The sequence below is a fragment of the Opisthocomus hoazin genome, chromosome 3 (genome assembly GCF_030867145.1).
Source record: "Opisthocomus hoazin isolate bOpiHoa1 chromosome 3, bOpiHoa1.hap1, whole genome shotgun sequence".
NCBI classification, from domain to species: Eukaryota; Metazoa; Chordata; class Aves; order Opisthocomiformes; family Opisthocomidae; genus Opisthocomus; species Opisthocomus hoazin.
In genome coordinates, this window is record NC_134416.1 from 58004084 (window position 1) to 58023379 (window position 19296).

The 19296-nt window shown below is 46.2% G+C and overlaps 1 protein-coding gene across 21 annotated transcripts in view; it reads right to left on the reverse strand.

Annotated features, from left to right (window-relative positions):
- EPB41L3 (erythrocyte membrane protein band 4.1 like 3) overlaps nt 1–19296 on the reverse strand; it is a 150953-nt gene that overhangs the window by 45154 nt on the left and 86503 nt on the right. For all 21 annotated transcript variants that reach the window (XM_075416431.1, XM_075416424.1, XM_075416419.1 and 18 more), the window contains exon 3: nt 17425–17622. In XM_075416431.1, coding sequence (XP_075272546.1) covers nt 17425–17478 — 54 coding nt within the window. In that variant the 5' untranslated portion in view covers nt 17479–17622. The remainder of the gene's footprint in view (nt 1–17424; nt 17623–19296) is intronic.

Sequence of the window (19296 nt, forward strand, 5' to 3'; positions counted from 1 at the left end):
TTTCTGCTACAAGCAAGCAACGCTGTATTTTGCCAAATTTCTGGCTTTTCTCCTTGACAGAAACCCAAGCAGTTATACTGAACGGGGAGAAATAAGCAGGTCAGCTCTACAGGCTACCTGCTTTGAGAAACACGATGTCTGCATTACTGCACACTGCACCACAATACATTTACGTGTATTTGAACTGTGACACTCCTCTTAAGTCACACAAGGCCAGCACAGCAGCTGTTTTATGTGGCTGATCCAAACAGCTACACAGGCATCAGCTCTGAGAAACTGCAGCAGCGGCTGCAAGGTGCGGTGCTTTAACAGGGAACTGCAGGACACAGCTGTGTGGGTCTGTGCTGCAGTGAAAACCAGCCAACCAACCAATGAAACCCCCGTGCTCAGGATTTCTTGTTTGGGTGTACATTGCGGGCACGTGAGCACATGTATGGCGAGCCTGGAATAATTAGCATGGCTCGTTTTTTGTCCATGACTAAATGTATCCTCCCCCTCTTGGAGGAAGGTGCCCAAATTGTTCTCAGCCACTTGCCACAAAAATCCTGCTGCATCAGGATAGGGGAAAACCCTGCTGGCGCTGTGAGAGGACATCCGAAATACCACGTGTAACTGACAGCCCTTCCTGGACAGGGTCCTCTTCACCAGACACCAGGTGTGAACCGGTGATGGTTGAGGGGAAGCCTCACCAGGACCACTTTTATTCCTTGCACTCTGAAGAAATGCCCATCAGTGTCCAGACAGATGAGCCTCAGGTGCGCCTCTCCCCAGGCCAGAGCTGACCCACGGCAGCAGGATGGAGAGGGCTCCTGTCACGCATGGAGCAGGGCTGCCTGGCAACGGAGCCACCACTGACGCCCTCCAGATCCTTGTGTACCTGCGTACACACAGCACTGCCGCTTCGTACCCACGCAGCGTTAGCACACGCACCCTTTTTCTAGAACAGCATCGCACAAAAACACAGTGCTGGGAGGCTACTGAATTAATCCATGGGAAATTAAGAGGTTTAGTTAGGAATATATAATTAAAGGAACTGAACAGACCTCCCGTGCTCTTGCTAATTGCTTTTATTTTACTGTGTGCCCAAATCAGCATGCCAGACAAGGCACAGGTTATCATTTGCTTTAGCAGGTAGAGAATGGGAGGAGGAAGAGAGAAAGGTCAAGTTACAAATTCATGCAGCTCCTCAACCCACCCTGAACCTTTGCTTTCCACCATTTTGGGGTGACAAGTCCACGGCGATGAAAGACTCACAGTCTGTTGGTTTCTGTGGATCACAGGTTAATGCCAAAAATGCCAACAAATTCTAAACAGTCCAAAAAACGTGGATTAAAAAAATAAAAATAAAAAAAATCAGACTTCATGCTATAAAATACTGGCCCTGTAAATGAAGAGTTTTTCTAAAAGATAAATACGGCAAGAGTGTCCTCCAGAAACATTCTTAGCTGTTTTTCAGGCATGAATGGGATGAAATGAAATGTGCAGAGGTGGAAAAAGGAACACCTTGCTTAAGCTTTGGGATATCAAGACAACACAAAGAATGCAAAACACAGATTGAACGGTGTAAATGAGAACAAGAGTCCAGAAGCAAAAACTTTATGCCTTTCACAGCCTGCTCCCTGCAGCTCCATAAAGGCCAGGGCTCTCGCTCGAAGCTCGAAGGGGAATAAACAGCCTCCTGGTCAGGCTCCCAGTGAAAGCAGCCAGCAGCAGCGAGCTTGGCAAGCCCGCGCCCACCAGCAATTCCCACACGCGAGGGAGAGCAGAAACGGCCTCTCTCCTCGCCAGCTCCTCCTCGGTGTTGGAGCTGAGCTTCTCCCACCTCGGGAGAGGCCACAAAAGGCTCTCCCGTCCCGCAACTGGCTTCTCCAGCAACAGTCCACGCTCAAACCCCTCCATGTTGGCTTCTTCAGCCCGTATCCCTCCATCACAATCCCACCCCCTTACAAGATCACCAGACCAAGATAACGCGTTGTACATCACTGAGAGCGAGGAGCTCAGAAATTAAGTACTTCCATTTTAGCTCTGGGTGGATAACAAGATTATTATAAAGTCAGTTGTTCTCATTGGTGAATATTTGGGTACAATGTCTGGTCTTAATGCAGAAAATTAATGAGAATGTTTTCCTTTATTATGATTAAGCCCATTAGCTGTAACTTACTTATGATAAACGAACATTATTAAAGTGAAAAAATGCAAGCCTTTGCTACAGACACATTATCACTTCAGCCAAAAAACATGTGTTGCGCATTAAGGCAGTCACAGAATCACAGACTGGCTGAGGCTGGTGGGCACCTCTGGAGATTGCCTAGTTCACCCCCCCCCAGTTCAAGCAGGGCCACCTAGAACAGGTTGCTCAGGATCGTGTGGGTTTTGAGTATCTCCAAGCATGGAGACTCCACAGCTTGTGTGGGCAACCTGTAACAGCGTTCCACCACCCTCATTACAAGAATGTTTTTTTCTTTCATTTAAAAGGAAATTCCTCTATTTCAGTTTGTGTCCCCCATCTCTTGTCGTGGCATATGATACCGCTGACCACAGTCTGGCTCTGTCTTCTTTACCCCTCCCACCAGATATGGATACACGTTGATAAGATCCCCCTGAGCTTTCTCTTCTTCAGGCTGAACAGCCCTGGCTCTCAGCCCTTCCTCCTAAAAGAGATGCTCCAGACCCTTCATCAAACTCTCTCCAGTATGCCGTCTGCTTTGTATGGGGGAGCCTAGAACTGGACCTAGCACTCCAGGAGCTGAGCAGAGGGGAAGGATCGCCTCCCTTGACCTTCTGGCAACACTGCCCAGGATGGCACTGGCCTTCTGTGCTGCCAGGGCACATCGTTGACTCTTGTTGACCTTGCTGTCCACCAGGACTCTCAGTTAATGATACACCCTGTATTGCAGCAATCAAGCTACCAAAACCATATGTTTCTGTACTCCGAAAATTACATGGAGAATTAAATGGCAAATGAACAACCAACAACTTAATACAAGGATGTGACACCAAACCTCCTTGACACACAGGTGCTAATAAGACCCCAGGAACCCTCTGTGTTATTTAGTGACATACAGGTAAAAGATAAGAAAGATTTCAAATGTTACTTGCTGCACGGTGCTTCCCAGACTGGAAGCTAGTTGAGCCTGAGGAAAATTTATCACGATCCAGAACTGCCGCCTTCAAGAGGCAAATTTTGCTTCTTTCCAAGAGCACAGTCTTGGCTGCCCCACACCGGGAAGCACCATCTCTCAGAAATGTGTCCTCATGCTGCTGTGGCTCCTGGCTTGACAGTCCTGCACTGTCCCCAAAGCACGACCATTTGCAACTGTCTGCAGGGCGTTTTGGCACCCACCTCGGTGATGCAGCCAGAGACTCTCTTCTGATGGACCCTCACCCTGAACAACACACCTTCGCTTGCTGGGTAACCTCCAACCTACCACACTGGCCACCTTTCTTAGCTTCATTCCAGCAGAGAGGCATCCGTGCTGATGACCTCTCACCACTCGGGCTTCTTCCAGACCAAATCCAACCCTCTGCCTGACAAATTTCTCCCTGGAGTGGCAATGCCACACTGGGACCGGTACCTCAGCAAGGCTGAGGAGCCTCCATTCTCAGAGGGTTTCAAGGCATTGGCCAGGAAATGCCACAGCTGGCCGGACCCAGGGCAGGCCATTGCCCTGCTCAAATCAGGGGCCTCCCCAGTCCCTTCCAGCCAGCGCGGCTGTGATACTGGGCTCCCTGCGCACCTCCGCAGGCACTAAGGGGTTAATTGTCGTGTGCCTGATTAAAACGCAGAGCGTTAGTCTACTCTCATACTCTATTTTTACTTATGAGCAGATTACCTTCCTCTCACTGATAGGGCACTAGGATGAGGAGCTGAAGGGCGGAAAACAGCCCTCTCAGCTTCCTTGAAACCAAAGCTAGTGCACCCTCCAAAGTGTCGCGTTGTGGCGCGGTTCTATTTTCGCATCCGACGCTGCGGTCTCACGCGGATGCAAAATGCTGACCCAGGGCTGTCTGCAGCGCGCAGGTATGCCCCTCCCGCTCGAAAGCACATACAAGAGATCGCTTTCAGACCGAGCGCTACGGGCAAGGGAAAACCCGAAGTCGGAAAGAGCCCCACAGCCAAACAGCTATAAAGGGGTTCCTTTTTGCCACCGATAGCTGCCGTCTCCACCACACAGCACCCAGAACGTCGGGGCACCCCAACGCACTGCCACCTCACCTCCCTTTCTGTTCAGCCGAGCAGAGCAGCAGGACGAGCAAGTACCGCAGCCGTGGACCTGGATCTTAAACGGAGAGAGTCTGCACACATCTTTCTGCGCGAATACATACGCAAACACGACACCGCTGCTCTCCTCGGAAAAGCTGTCAAGCAGCCAGCAAACACCACCAGCCCGGCGTCAAGCTCTGTCCAATTACTGTGATAGCTCTACTCAGGCACGACGGCTGGAAGAAGGACAAACAGATTAGTATCATGAAATCCCGGCAGGAATAATTGGACTTTAACTGACGTTGAGGTTATCTGGTTCACACTCCTCATCAGCATTCGCACCTTCCGACGGATCTCAGCCATGCGCTGTACAGATGCGTGGGCTGGCTCCAGCCAGGCATCCTGTAAGGTATTTTGGGATGCGGCTGTACTAACTTCTTCCTTCTTCCCTGTTCTTTCTGGTGGGGAAGTATTAGCTAATTTTTTCATTTGCAACGTGCATGATGCAAAAGATTCCAGTTGTGTCCACACCACTGATTTTTACTTCATTTTACTGTTTCGATTTAAATTGCACTTGGCAAGTTTATTTAGGCCAGGTGGTGATCTCCTCTGTGCAAGCGCAAGGAAAACACCCATAGCAGTTAAAATGCATACAGCAACACATAACTAGCATACACGAGGGGAAGTTTCCCCCTCCCCGCGTTGCAGCTTCTGCAATTATTCTTGCAACACAACCAAGTGTAAATGATTAGTTGGTTGTCAGGAATACTTTGTACTTGCTGCAGTGAGCACTCTTTTCCCACAAATTCCCTCAGCGGGTCTCTGAGTCGCTGAAATTCCAGCGTCCTGACAACATGCTTTCTCACTCTTTCCTCTGAATTACCCAGCTTACAGAAAAATATGCCCAATCCCAAAAAAAAACATTACTTGCGCAAATAGTCATTACTTGCAAGTTCAAATGTATGCAAGCTTCCAAGAGCACTTCTGTACTGAGAACCCCATTTCTCAGGGATGGATTTGACCATCATAAATATGTCATGATTTAATATGCATAGGCAAATATGTGCATAATTTAACACAGATATGTGCACACATAAACATATATAAATTTATGAGTAAGTGAATGTTCAGTGTGGCTCCAAATGCAGAGGAGCTGGTGGTCACATCACAGCGCTTCTCCATCTATGCAGAGTCAACCAGAGGTCCTAAACTCAAGCGATAATCTTGGTAAGGAACACATTTTCCTCTACATATGAAATAAAAATCTGCACACTATGACCTTGCCCGTATTTTTCCTGAAAGACTTTGAGCTGGTCAAGATACAAAGGGCTGAAGCGAGAAATTCTAGAAGCTAATCATTGCTTTTCAGGCTAAAAAATTTCCAAATAGGGAGACTGTGTTTTTTGAACAAATCTTCATTAGAAAATGGGGGGGGGGGACGACACACCCACACATAGCAGGCGGTTTATTTTTCCCAAGGAAGATAAACGGAAGAAGTCATTCCAAAAAAGTTTTTATTGCATTTCAGAGGATTTGCTCTTGGGCAACTTACACTCCTCCACAGTTTCTCTCCACAGGGAAAAGATGATGAAGATGAAGGAGAAAGGTGACAGAGGAGAAAAGAAATGCCGAATTTCTTCAAATGTGCTGTTTCCCAGCTGAAGTCCCCAGCAGGAACCTAAGCGGGGAGCACCCAGGAAGAAGCACAGGAGCGTCGACTGGCAGAAAATCAGCAAGTCTTCCTCTGGTTTACTGAAGTACCTCTTACAGACGACACGTCTAACTTGCAGGATGTGAGCTTTTAAAAACATAACACGACTTAACCGCTGGAATTTAGGCCCCTACATCCCCTGCTGTGCTTGCTGAAAATGGCACTGGCAGTTCCAGAAAAATCAACATTTCGTTTATCTGAAAGTTCAGTGCGTTGCAAGTGATGTTCTAGGCATTACACAAGACATTTTAAAGAAAGCCACTTCTGCTACTGAACAAAAGCTTTGGTGAAGTTACCAGTACAACCCTGTACACCAAAGACAGTGGTAAGATATACAAAGTGACACAGCAAACAACAAATACCCTACTCCCTTCTCCCACACAGACAAACAGAGAAAAGCTTAAAGACAAAAGAAATCAACTCATCCAGACTTTTTTCTCCAAATATTTTATGTATCTTAGTGAAAAATCTTGGTTCTGGCATATATGGTGTATTATAAGTCAACATTTATGAGAACACATTCATCCCTTGGACGGACGTAAGACTCTCAACCAGTTTGTAAACAGTTTGCCAGCATGTGTAGGAGATATTCAACAAAATCTTTCTGCCAGCCTTTCAGGTGGCAAAGAAAATAAAGGCACTGAAATAAGTTTCAAAAAAATAACACATTCAGTTTTTGGCTGTCAAAAGGAAACACCATTTAATCGTCTACGCACTTAGTTATAGCTACTAATGAAATTTCACTGGCAAACTGCATTTGGAAAAGTCCCAGGTCACAGTTCCACATACAATCCATGGAATACACAGTTTAGCCAGATGTGGGAAGAACTAAAAAGCTAGGCAATTTCAGAAAGATATTGTCCAATAAAAGCTGTGTTAAAATGACTTTTTTTTTTCCCAATATGAATACACGTCATATAAAGAAACGCTTCTCCTGAAAGCTGCATGCCAGTGCAAGCTCTCCAAATGTACTATTTCTTTATTGACATTTTTATGTGTGACCTGCATAAACATCCCAGTAGGTGACCAACGTATTCTGATACTCTGAAATAAAAACTGTAATATTATTTTGCCTGTCTCTGCTTGTTAATTTAGAACTTTATCCTGTACTTCTGCACACGTATAAATGAACATCACATAAGAAAACTTACAGTAGACTAGAAAGTATTTTGACATACAGTGACAACTGCTCATTTTCTTTTTTCCCTCATCATGGTAGTACTATAATTATTCAGCTTAACTGATATTTATTGTCATTTAGCACATTGAAATGTATTACCATTCCTGAAAATAACCTTTTCTGAGACCTATCTCCTAAGTATTTAATACAAGCATTTAGATAAATACCTAACACTGTCTATGCTATAGTTACATACCTGCACCAAGCGCCAATGACATTGTATAACACGACACGGTTTTTATCAGGGGCAACCTTCTTTAATGCCGTTTGAGCTTGCAATCCTAAAAAGCCAGCACTAATCTAAAAAAACCCATGGGACTGCTAAATCCCAGTAAGAAGATTGGTGACCTAGTCCCGATTCTGGCACCAAACCAAATCAGGGTTTTTGCCTTCTGCATCGGCAGCGGAGATCACACCAGCGCTGGCGTCACACGAGCTCCGAGCGCAACCGATGCACACACTACACGCTTTGCAAGCTTAGGAATAAAGCGGGCACCTCGTTCACGGCAATGCAGAGCAGCAAAAGGGAGCACCTGAGAGATATTAAATGCTCTGGAGCACGTCTCTACACATGGAAGCATAAGAGCCGCGGCTGCATGTGCACAACGGCTACAGAAATACCTGTCAAACTTGATGATTATCAAATGCTTGGGCATCTCAAGTGCACCAACAGAATTCATACAGTAAAAACTGAGATTGGTAACAGCTTACTTGCGCTACTCTCCGCTAAAAGTAAAAAACAGTGGATGCTACTTCTCAAACAGCAGCTCAATTCTCAGCACATTGATTAGTCCCACACACTTGCTAAATTCTAACATAATATAATAAACCTTATTCCACAATCTGGAAGGCTTATCAACAGAGAAAGCAGCTCCCTTGCTCAGCTTTCTAGAGAACACAGATTGTTTGGGCTTGGATTTTAACTAGCTGTGCAGCTGATCCACGGGCTTAACGCCTCCCGACTGCCCTACCGCCTCCTGCAAGACCCTCTGTGGTAACTCCAGATGTTCTCTCGGGACTCCATACAGCTTTCCAGCTGCAGTTATAAGTATTTCCCTTATTCCACCTATACTCGGATGAACTCAGCAAACACTCGTCTCTCCTGTGTAATTGCTAACTCTGCACAAGCTTAGCACTGACACAGCAAGGGGAACCAACCACTACCCGTACCATAAATAGTTAGTGGCACATATCAGCAAAAATCAACCATAAACACCTTGTTTATTTTCAGCTGAAAAAAGCTCTACTGTCAACATAGTCCAATTTACAGAGTAATGTTGCCACACGAACTTTAAAGCCACAGAGCTCTCCCTGACCTACATCGCCAGGCTGGAGTGAAAAATCAAAAAACACAACACACAGAAACCATAGCACAGAAAGATGCTCTTGAGACAGGAGAGGCAGCACGACGCTCAGGCTTTGAGATTTGGGGTACCTTAGACAGTATCACACCATCAATACTGGGGTTGTCAAGAAAAACAACGTAGCCTATTCTCAAGCTACATCCAAGCTTTATCCACTTCAGATCAAAACCCTTTCTGCCAGAGCAAGATAAAACCTGAGAGACAGACCTTGCTGCCTATCAAAGCTTTGCTTTACAAGCAGGTACTTCCTCACCATCCAGTCCCATCCCTGATATTTTGTTCACTGTATCAACAGACAGGGATAAGGAAACACCAAAGCAGCCCAGCGAACACTGCATGGGGCTCAGCTGGAAAAAATCACCCATACGAGGTGTTAGGATTTTATGTGACAGCTAAGATTTTTAGGAGATGCTAACAAAGTGAACATTTATTTAGTTTTGGTCTGGAAAGAGCAGCTCTAAAGTGTTAACGTGGAGACAACACCTATCAAATGGGAACAACTAGCAACTGAGCTGAATTCAGATGGCTCAGTGGGGAGCCGGGGCAGGTAACAGGCACTCCAGTAATGCAAAAGCGGGGCAGGAAACATGAAAAAACGCAGGGAGGCTTGGCAGAAGTGTGACCGGGCAGCGGCAAGAAAATGAGCAATGGGCATGGGGTAGATAGGGGAATGGACACATCGTCCAGAGATAGCAGGAGGCTGTAAAATCTGAGCATCCATTTGGGGAAGGAAAAAGGGTAGGAAAAGCCCTTCATCCAGTGTTTGCAATTTAAATTCCAGCAGCGCTTACAAACGCGTGTGGAGGCTGGACGCTGGCTGCACCAGGCACCCAAGTAAGAAGCAGCAGGCTCTCCAGCGTGAGGACCACCCCAGGGCGACGTGCCTGGAGAAGACAGGCATGGAGAGACTGACACAATCTCACCCGGTGAGGGCATCAGCAAGGATGGTGACAAGGACAGGCCCCCTGGAGCCAACAGACCTCTACCTGTCTGGGGTAAAAGGCGGGTAAAAGCTTATCCTCTCGGGGGCTCTTGCTAACAGGTTATCCAGCAATGAGCCTTTCAGTACCTGGGTTTGAGTATGCATGACCAAAAAATTTTTAAAAACTTCGCCAGATGGAGAACAAGCTCCTCTTGCCTGGCTCATGTCCAACTGGTGCACTAAGGGGAGGGAACCGGAGGCAACACTTCACTAGGAAGTTTTCAGCTATTCACTTATTCCCTAGAAGATGCAGTTTCAGGGCAGCTGAAAATATTTTTCAGTGTAGGTCGACCTCTCTCAACAGTTTTCACCATTATGAAAAACGGCTGGCGCCTCCAAAGTATCAAATTAAGACATTACTCTGCTAAACTTATCATTTCACTGCCCAAGTCATTTTCAGAAACTGCTAATGAAAGGCAAGAGATAAGAGGACAAGATGCAGAAAATGGATGTGGAGAGAATGTGTACAGATTTTTATTTTTCTTTTTAATTTTAAACTTTTGGCATTATTTTGTGACAACGTCCTCTGCTGTGCCAAAAGGTGGAATTTAAAGCCCAACCTGGTGTTTATTTGGTGTAATGTCTGAAGGAGTGACTTGGGTTTAACTCTTGGTTCTCCTTCAGTCTCTGTGAAAAACTTACATATTAACGGGAAGAAACACAAGACACCTCAGCTGTCTGGTTGCTTAGGTGTGCTTCCCTGCCTAGGTTACAAGACACCTTTTCCCTGAACACCACGCAGCCCAGATGCTCCCAGCTGCGAGGAGCTGAGGGAGCTGAGCCTGTCCTGGCGAGGGGGAAACACTCCAGCCCCACAAGTGCCACACCAGCATCCCCGCTGCGCCTCGGGGCATTTCCAAAAGGCTTGGCTCAACTTCTTTGATGTAGATTTCTTTAGCTTCAATGAAGTAATAATAATAATCATCATCATCACTATCACCACCACCACTAAATGGGAGCCCAAACATTTTTATTCTTGTTTCAATTACCAAACCGAAGCAAAAAGCCTTTTTTTGCTCCGCCTCACAGCTGGTTATTATGAGCTGGACAACATCGGTATCGATTTCCAGACCGTTACGCTTCCTGAATTGACAAGTATTTTAACTCATAAAAGGCTGCACACAGTATTTGGCAAGAGCAAGGCAGAAGAGTTGTGTAATAACTCCATTCAGCTGGAACGCATTCAGGCAATACTGAGACTCCTACTGACATGTGTCAGGTAACATAGATCTTAACTGAATCCCCTGGCTAATCTAAGTCAGCCCTAATTAGCAGGTCTGGGGACAGAAAACATTCAGTGTAACGACAACGTAGCATCTCAACCCAGTCACATTTACTGAAACATGTCCCGGGGAAGGAACAAAAACCTAACACAAAGCTCCTCATATTAAAATGACTGAAATATAAGCAAGGGGTAGGTCAAAAGGAAAAGACTTCTTAAAAAAATTCCCTCTTGCATCAAGTAATCAGTTTCACATGTAAAGCCATGTGCAAGAGACTGTGGAATTCATTAAACAATTAAAATGCGCAGGAGGTAACTGAAACTGTATCCTTCAGAAAGCAGAGCGCATCTTATTACAGAGGTTTCCTTCCTGACCTCAAAGCTTACCCCAAAATGGATGAGAAATTCAATGTTATTAAACTTCCCGAGCAAAAGCGGCGTGCAGGTCCGTGCTGAGACGGCTCCTGGGGAAGGGTTAGCTCGGGCACTGCGCAGGGACAGGGACAACGGGGCCACGCATTTCCCCACCGCCATACAGAAACACAGAAGGGCTTTTCCTCCAGAGGCAGTCTTGCAAGCCAGATTTGGAAAAGTGGGAACAGAAACACATAGAGCACTGAAGTCAGCCCCTGCTCTCTTTCATTTCCGGCAGTGGTGGCAGAGCAGACAGGAGTCTGCTTGTCCTCTATTCTTCAAGACTGTCTTACGACCATCTTTAATGACTTCTTTTTTGAGGAAACATCCACGTGCTCCCACTTTTTCACAGGAAAAAGAAAAATTCATGCAAAACACAACACTCCATCCTATTTAAGAATCCATTTACTTCACGTCCATTTTGTCTCCAAAAAGGAATTTCAGCACACACTTGTGCGGGGCAGAAGGGACCTGTCCAGTACTCCAGATGGGGCCTCCCTAGGGCAGAGTAGAGGGGAAGGAGAACCTCTCTCGACCTACTGGCCACACTCTTCTTAATGCATCCCAGGATGCCACTGGCCTTCTTGGCAGCCAGGGCACACTGCTGACTCATGGTCAACTTGTCGTCCACCAGCACACTCAGGTCCCTCTCCACAGGAAGGAGGGGACTGGTAAAAATACGCTGTTTGCGGAGGGGGTTCATCCAGTTTTCTCAGTCATGTTGCCACTGCCATGTGGGTAGTGGTTGGGTGTCCCATGCTGTAGCCGCTGCTGCACCTTCGTGGTGAACCTCTGGTGACTTCCTCACTGACGGGGACCCCATTTTCTGAATAGGTTTCCCTGTGTCCCCAGGTGACTTCAGAGGAGTATACTTGAGTTCAAGTGGGGAGACGTTTTGTTTCCATACATTTGAAACCAGGGTTTATGAGGTGTGTCCAGTTCTGGGCTCCCCACTTCAAGAAAGATGAGGAGCTACTGGGGAGAGTCCAGCAGAGGGCTACAAGGATGATGAGGGGGACTGCAGCATCTCTCCTACGAGGAAAGGCTGAGGGAGCTGGGCTTGTTTAGCCTGAAGAAGAGAAGGCTGAGAGGGGACCTAATAAATGCTTATAAATATCTTAAGGGTGGGTGTCAGGAGGATGGGGCCAAGCTCTTTTCAGTGGTGCCCCGCGACAGGACAAGAGGCAACAGGCACAAACTGAAGCATAGGAAGTTCTATCTGAACATGAGGAAGAACTTCTTCACTCTGAGGGTGACGGAGCACTGGAACAGGCTGCCCAGGGAGGTTGTGGAGTCTCCCTCTCTGGGTATATTCAAGACCTGCCTGGACAAGGTCCTGTGCAGCCTGCTCTAGGTAACGCTGCTTTAGCAGGGGGGTTGGACTAGATGACCTACAGAGGTCCCTTCCAACCCCGAACATTCTGTGATTCTGTGATTCCTCAGCTGACCCCCACCCACCACGACGAAGGGATACCAGTAATGCTTTCTCAGACGTCAGCTTTCCACGTGTTCTGCAGCCTATCTGAATTCTACGGCAACTCACTCCATTTGATGTAGGGCTGCAGAGATGTCACAGACAGGCTGCCATGGAAACATTTGTTTTCTTTTACTGGTGTCCTCCACGATAAGAAAAAGTCTGAGCAGTAGAGGAATGAAGAAAGAGTATAAATTACCAAAGGGCTCAAACAGCTGAGCCTTTGAAAGTGAAATCTAATTATTTTAGCATTTACTAGACAGATTATGTTATGGCTTTCTGATCTCACTTAGTGATTAATAACATGTATATGTTCAGAGCAGAAACGATGAAGGCCAATTCCAACCTGTTTTAGAAAGACGCTTCAAATTAGGCTACATGTAAGGGAAAGGATGACAGCTGGTTCCACTTGCATCTTTTAATTAAAATGCAGTAGTCTAGATAACAGAAAATTGAGATGGGGCATAGAGGGAAAAGGAGGGAAATAAACCTTAGAAATAGCATAACTGTACTACAGCACTTGAAAGCCCTTACTTAAAGTGGGACGAACCCAGAAATAAGTTATTTCTGCTTGTTTTCTTGTACCTTAGGAAAAACCTGAACTAGTGTGTTCACAATCTTTTTAAAGATTATCTGAAATCAATCTGCAGTCTTGGATCTTGCTTTATCTTTGGTTCTTCAAACAACCAAATGCGAAGTACAGGTCTAGCTCGCTTAACAGAGAAGTCTTCAGCGCCCTCTCTGCAGCGCAGTTTTGGCCCCAGCTGTGGACTTGGTGGCTTTTGACAAAGAGCATTTCTGGTCCTGACGCTGGTTGGGAGAGTGCAATGAGGAGCCCAAGGAGAGCCACTTCCAGCAGGGGTGGACATCTGGGTGGAAATCACTGCTCAGCATCCCTCTGAGTAGATGGCGTTGACTCCTGTGACTGAGCGCCCGTTAGCAACCTCCAGCTTCTTCATGACAGGGGACAACCACGTAGCCACCCTGAGGCTGTTTCTCTTTGATGGAGTATCAGGGGCAATGCCAGCGTGCAGCAAGTACTTCTGCTCTAGAAGCCAACACATGTCCTCAGACAGGTGAAGCACCATTAGGTGGCCATCCCACCTCTGAAAGGGAACACCGCTACCATCTGTAGGCTCCCAGATAAGAGCAGCAGTGGGGTAACGGATGGTAATGCTTCTAATTTATGCTTTTGGAAGAGGATGAATGAACAGGTTGGGTTACCTACTTAACCTAGTTTTGGCTTGTAATGTCTTCCTGCATGAAAGACTTTCTGGGTCAGGGCAGATACAGCACACAGGCAGTAACACTGTGGGGCCTCAGGAGAGAGCTTTTACCTGGCATTTGCTTAAGATCCTTTCACCAAAAGGATACCATGTTACATGAACCACTGTTAACCCCAGCTTTAAGATTAGCTTCACTATATTTTCCCCTGTAGATGCATCTCATACAATATGAAAAAATCCTGCTGTCACAAATGCAAAATACTGGATGTGAGCGAGACGCAAAGATACAGCAGAAGGTTGTGAAGATGCTCAGCATTAAATACAAAATAAGAAAGAGGGGCTTCTGAAACAAAGGACTCCAAGGGGATAATGGATTAACCAAACCTGCCTCAGAAGCATCTCAATCTGCGAGCATGTGCAATTTCATCTGTCAGGTCATTAACTGGATGAACACATAATTGATAAGCTGTAGGTTGTGCTCTACTGGAGAGCAATAAGCTCCTCTAAATGATATTAATATTTAACATATATAAAAGCATTTGTCATTTGCAAAGCACTCTATAGAGCAACTGATGGATTCTATAATGATCCCCAACTCCCAGACTAGGGAATGCAACCCTAGAGGGATAAATATCTGGCACACATCCAAATCAAGATTCACTGACAGAGCTATTACTCCAGCTCAGAATTAGGTTTCTAAGTTTCTGATCCTGCTACATCACACTGCTTTGTAGCCTTCAGTGGGTAGAAGCACAACACACACACAGAGCTGAAGACAGGAGCTGACAACATGGGATGACATTTTTGACTCACATCCACCGACGGTCACATCCCTACCCTGGGCCACCATCCACAGCGAAAGACACAGTTAAGTGGGTTAAACACAAGGAATGTTCAGTATTTGACTGCCATGTGTTGTGTGCCTCTCTCCCCTCTCTTTGAAGCAATTAATCTTGGGGAATTTACTGACCTCAGTAATTCATTAGGTCTTTCAGTATACCTTTTTTTATACATTCCTCCACCCTCCAGTTTAAAGGGATACAGCAAGTTCACTTGTAGGTGATCCTTAAAATAGGATAGCATTTTTCTGAAATGTGACAGATGATTTCTCATGCTGCAGCACTGGGCCTCTGTGAAACAGCCACAGAACTTTGTTATTATGCAATTTACTATAGGAGAACTTCACCGTCAGTATCCTACATGGTTTCCTGAGATGTCTCCCGAGACAGACCCTCAGCCTCCCCGCCCTAGTAACTCCCTTTGTATGTACTTTTTCCCCAGGGAGAAAAAGCACAGTGAAAGACACATCATTTCTTTTGGCTGGACATGGCATCCTTCCGCTGTAGCTGAGCTCTATGCACATGAAAAGTGGTTTTCCCTGGGGATCGACCAAATAATCCCATGGGCCAGAGCAGGCTGTGCCAAAAGTACCTGCGGTTGCTTCCTCAATACACACAATACGCCGACAATACCACCTAGGCAGGATGCAAAGTCTGGATCGTCCATTTAAGGTATGTACATGTATGTGTCACTCCAGCTGCACTTGTTCCCTGAAATATTTGTGCCTTCTGAACTGCTCCCTGAAATATCCGGGCCTTCTCACCAACTTCTGGTTCAATGCACCCAACAGTCTGCTCATCATCATAGCTTTGTCATTTGAGGATTCATCCTTTTAGGAGCTCTATTCTCATCAATATTACATTCTGCCTTGGAAGTCTAACCATCTTTGAAGCAGATAAAGTGATTATTGATGACAGTCAATAGAACTTCAAACTATTTCAGCAGTGTAGGTAGAAGAAAATGCATACAAAATTTATACTGGACATTATTCAAGAGCTATTCAGTACTTGCAAAGAAGAGAAATCTGACAAGCAATAAAACACGATGGCCTCTATATGCTAGCATTTTCACTCTTCAACAGAGTCCAAGTTTAGCAAAAAAGTGAAACTTCCTAAAAGAAAGTATTATTCACGGCATTTTTTTGCATAAGTGGAAGTCTAATATAACAAATCTCCCCTTCTGCTCCATCTTCTATTCTCAGAAAGCTCAGCCCGCTAAACAAGATTTCCAGAGAAATGCTATTTGGTAAAATTTGCTTGATTGTATTCCAAAAAGTGACTCACATTTTATAACCAAGTAGCAAAAGCTGAAAAAAGTTTGACTCTTCCCATCAAAGCCAGAATTAGTCATTCTTCCAGCTTAATGGTTCGCATGCTATTCTTGACAGACAAAACTGGGACTGCAGGTCAAGAAATGACAATTTAATAGTCACAAAGTATGTAGCCAGCTAGCTATTGCTAGTTTGAAGGAAAGAACACAGGACTTGACCAGTGAAACAAAGACAGTCAACAGCATGACCGCTAAGTTGCTGCAAGAGTAATAAAATCACAGCTCCTGTGTTAGCATGGAAAAATTTGGCCCAAACTGTAAAGCTGTGGTTAGATAAAAATCATTATCAAATGATTAGATAAAAATCATCAATCAAAGTTCTTCCTCATCTGCCACGCTCCAAAGCGCTTAAGACAAGAGTGGCTGGAGGACGCCAAGGGTGACTGCCATCTGACTGTAAAGACATCAGGATTTGGCTCCCAGTTTCCTCCACCTTCCCTCCTTCTTCACGTTCCTGCGGGTTTGCCTTTCGAGCCTGCAGCCTATCCCATCTCTACCTTTACACTCCTCTGCCCTCCCCACATGGCCTTTCTTCTCAGCCGCACCCTGTGGTTGCCTGAAGGAGGGCTGGCTTTTTGCTGAGCCCTCCAACATACACCCTTCCTCTCCTGGCGCTGCTTGTGGCCTCCTGAACTAAAGCAGGCTCAGGACAGGCTGGTCCACTGCCCAAAGACCACCTTGGTGACATGGCTGGCAAGGCTGAATTGGAGAAATGGGTCCACCCTGAGATGTTGAATTTGCTCATGCCCATCATGAGATGCTGAATTTGCTCATGCTCTGCTTCTCCACGGCCTTCTGGAGTTGAATGCAAGGCATGCTCTTAAGCATGGGTCTGCCCGCAGGCACAGACCAGTTCCTAAGTGACAGAGCAGCAAAGACCACCCCTCCCCAGAAGCAGGCTCCTGACCAAGTCCCAGCAGGGAAGGCAAGTTTCCTTACAGAAAACCACCAGCAGCTTTCTGCCAGTAACGTTCAGACACAGCTATGATTCACAGACCTCGTGGAGAAGCACATAAAACTCACAACTCTCGCTGCTCTTTGCTCCCGACACTGCCCCTTCCCCCCCGCGTGTCTCTCATGCCCCCGCTAACCTCACGACGGTCAGAATCACTGTTTGGACAGTGATGCAACGCGAGTCTCCACTCCGCAGAGTACCAAGGAAAAGAGAAGCCCTATGGGATCAAATCCTTCTTTGTTTACGGGCTTTACTGCCCATAATTCATTTTCTGCATTCTGTTGTGGCATACGCTGACATAAAATTAACCCAAAGTCTCTGGCTGTTCCAGGGACTGCTCACGATCCCTCACCCAGCTCCAATCTGTGCAACGTCTTCAACTCCCAGAGAAAACTACAGAAGCACCTCTGTGCTTGGCACTGGTAAAATATCAGGCCATTCTTTTTTTTTTGCTTCAATTAGGAATCTATTTTCAACTATTTTTGTCCAGACAGGATGAAAAAAAAGATGAAAAGTGGTTTACCTCTACTTCACACGCATATTCTGATCCATCCAGGAGTGTCACTTTGCACTGCATATTTTTTGGTTTCTTGACGATCTTTAGAGGAGACTTAGAAAGTTTGCTAGACGATGATTTTTGAGAGAGCTTGTCGTCCTCTAGCTGCTGGTATTCCAGCTGTTTTGCACTCGCAGCAGCAAACTCCTGTTCTTTGTCTGTGGCCTATAAAGAGAAAGAACAATACTTTTTGAAGTGAGATGAAGCAATCGCCACGCAGCATGCTACGCACCCTGCACCCGAGCGTTTAAGTGAGCCTAGCTTGGGGCATGGATGAGAAAGCCCCTGATGCAGGACAGAGTCTCCTTTACCTATCGAAAAGATTTCCTGTATTACTCACAGCCTTTCCTTCTCACTCCAAAAGGCACAGAACACCTGTGGAGCAGGGGCACGCATGAATATACTTTAGGCTTCTACTTTTTCCATAGGTACAAAATCCCTCTTGGGCTTCCTGGACCTTTTTTTGGTCTGTTGGAAATGCTGAATAATTGGTAAAGGTGATGAACAGATATTCCTACAGTGTGTTTATATTAAAGTCCTGTACCTACTAAATCATCTGATGCTTCCATGGTGTCATACAGAACAGGAAAAGACCATCAGGTTCGCACTACTTTTTGCTGTCAGTGAGAAATCCATCCCCTGCGTGAGGGCACGGATCCCCCCGCAACAGCGTGAATTCGCAGGGGGATGCTGACGTGCCTGGGAGAGCGAAAGGCTCCCCGAGCACCCGAGCAAAGGCTTAAACAAACAGGACGGAAGTGGGGGGCCAAACAACTTTTATGTGCAGCTGGCTGGCTAATGGATGACAAGCACAGGATGAGAGGCTGAATTCTGCTCTCCACAGGTGCCTGGTAAGTCCCTCAAGCTGGCGAAAAGTAGGTGCTATTTGAAAGACAAATATGCTGCAGGGGAAAGGGGAGAGGAGAAACCACCCCAGTTACTTTTGCTTGGGTTTATCTGAGGGTCAGACCATTTGAAGAGTTACCGTGATGCAGCACAGCCCAGGGTCCTCTCCACGGCACAAGATGAAAGCCAGAACAGCTTTACAGCACTTCACCCTTCCTAGCAACAGTGCTATGCTGCAGTCATTACCTTTCTCATCAGTTGTGCCCCTAATAGTCTCCAAAGAAAACCTCAATAGGAGTGCAGTAGTATCTAAGCTAAAGCTCAAATAAAATAAAATAAAATCTTTCAGTTATCTCACTACAAGGAAAAAAATCCAACTGTTCTGGCTCTGAATTATTTCAGTGTAATAAGCAACAAGCATTGCAAATTAATCCTCCAAGTCTGTTTCCATTCACTGTATACAATAAACCTTCATGCAAATGGAGCAAATCCATCCAAAGGCTTTAATCTGCTTTAAGACCAGAACAACCTTGCATCGTATAACCAGCAACAACAGTGTAGCACTAAATCACAGGGAACTTCGCCTGAGAGACTTCATTCAAACCAGCCATAGGCTTCCCCTCTGCTTTCGGGTGAACGGGGGAAGAGGAATTCGGAGTCAGCTGTGTCACCCAGCAGCACCAGCTCCCACCAAAGCCCCAGCAAACCACAGACGCCAGACCCATGCTCCTCCTTTCCCTGCGAGAGGACATAGCAAAGGTCTCTGGGCTCTCCTGGGTGGGGAGACTAGAACAAAGTGGGACTAGGAAGATAAAAAAAGCAAGAGTTGCTTTTCAAGATCCACCTCATCCCCTCAGCCGTGGATGCTCTTCTCCAGGAGCAGCCCAGCACCAGCCAGCTCTTCCCCCCGGTAGCTCCAGCACTTGGACACCAGCCCTGTGCCTGGACACCAAGGTCCTCCTCACACACCTCGAAAGCTGGCAGGAGATGAAG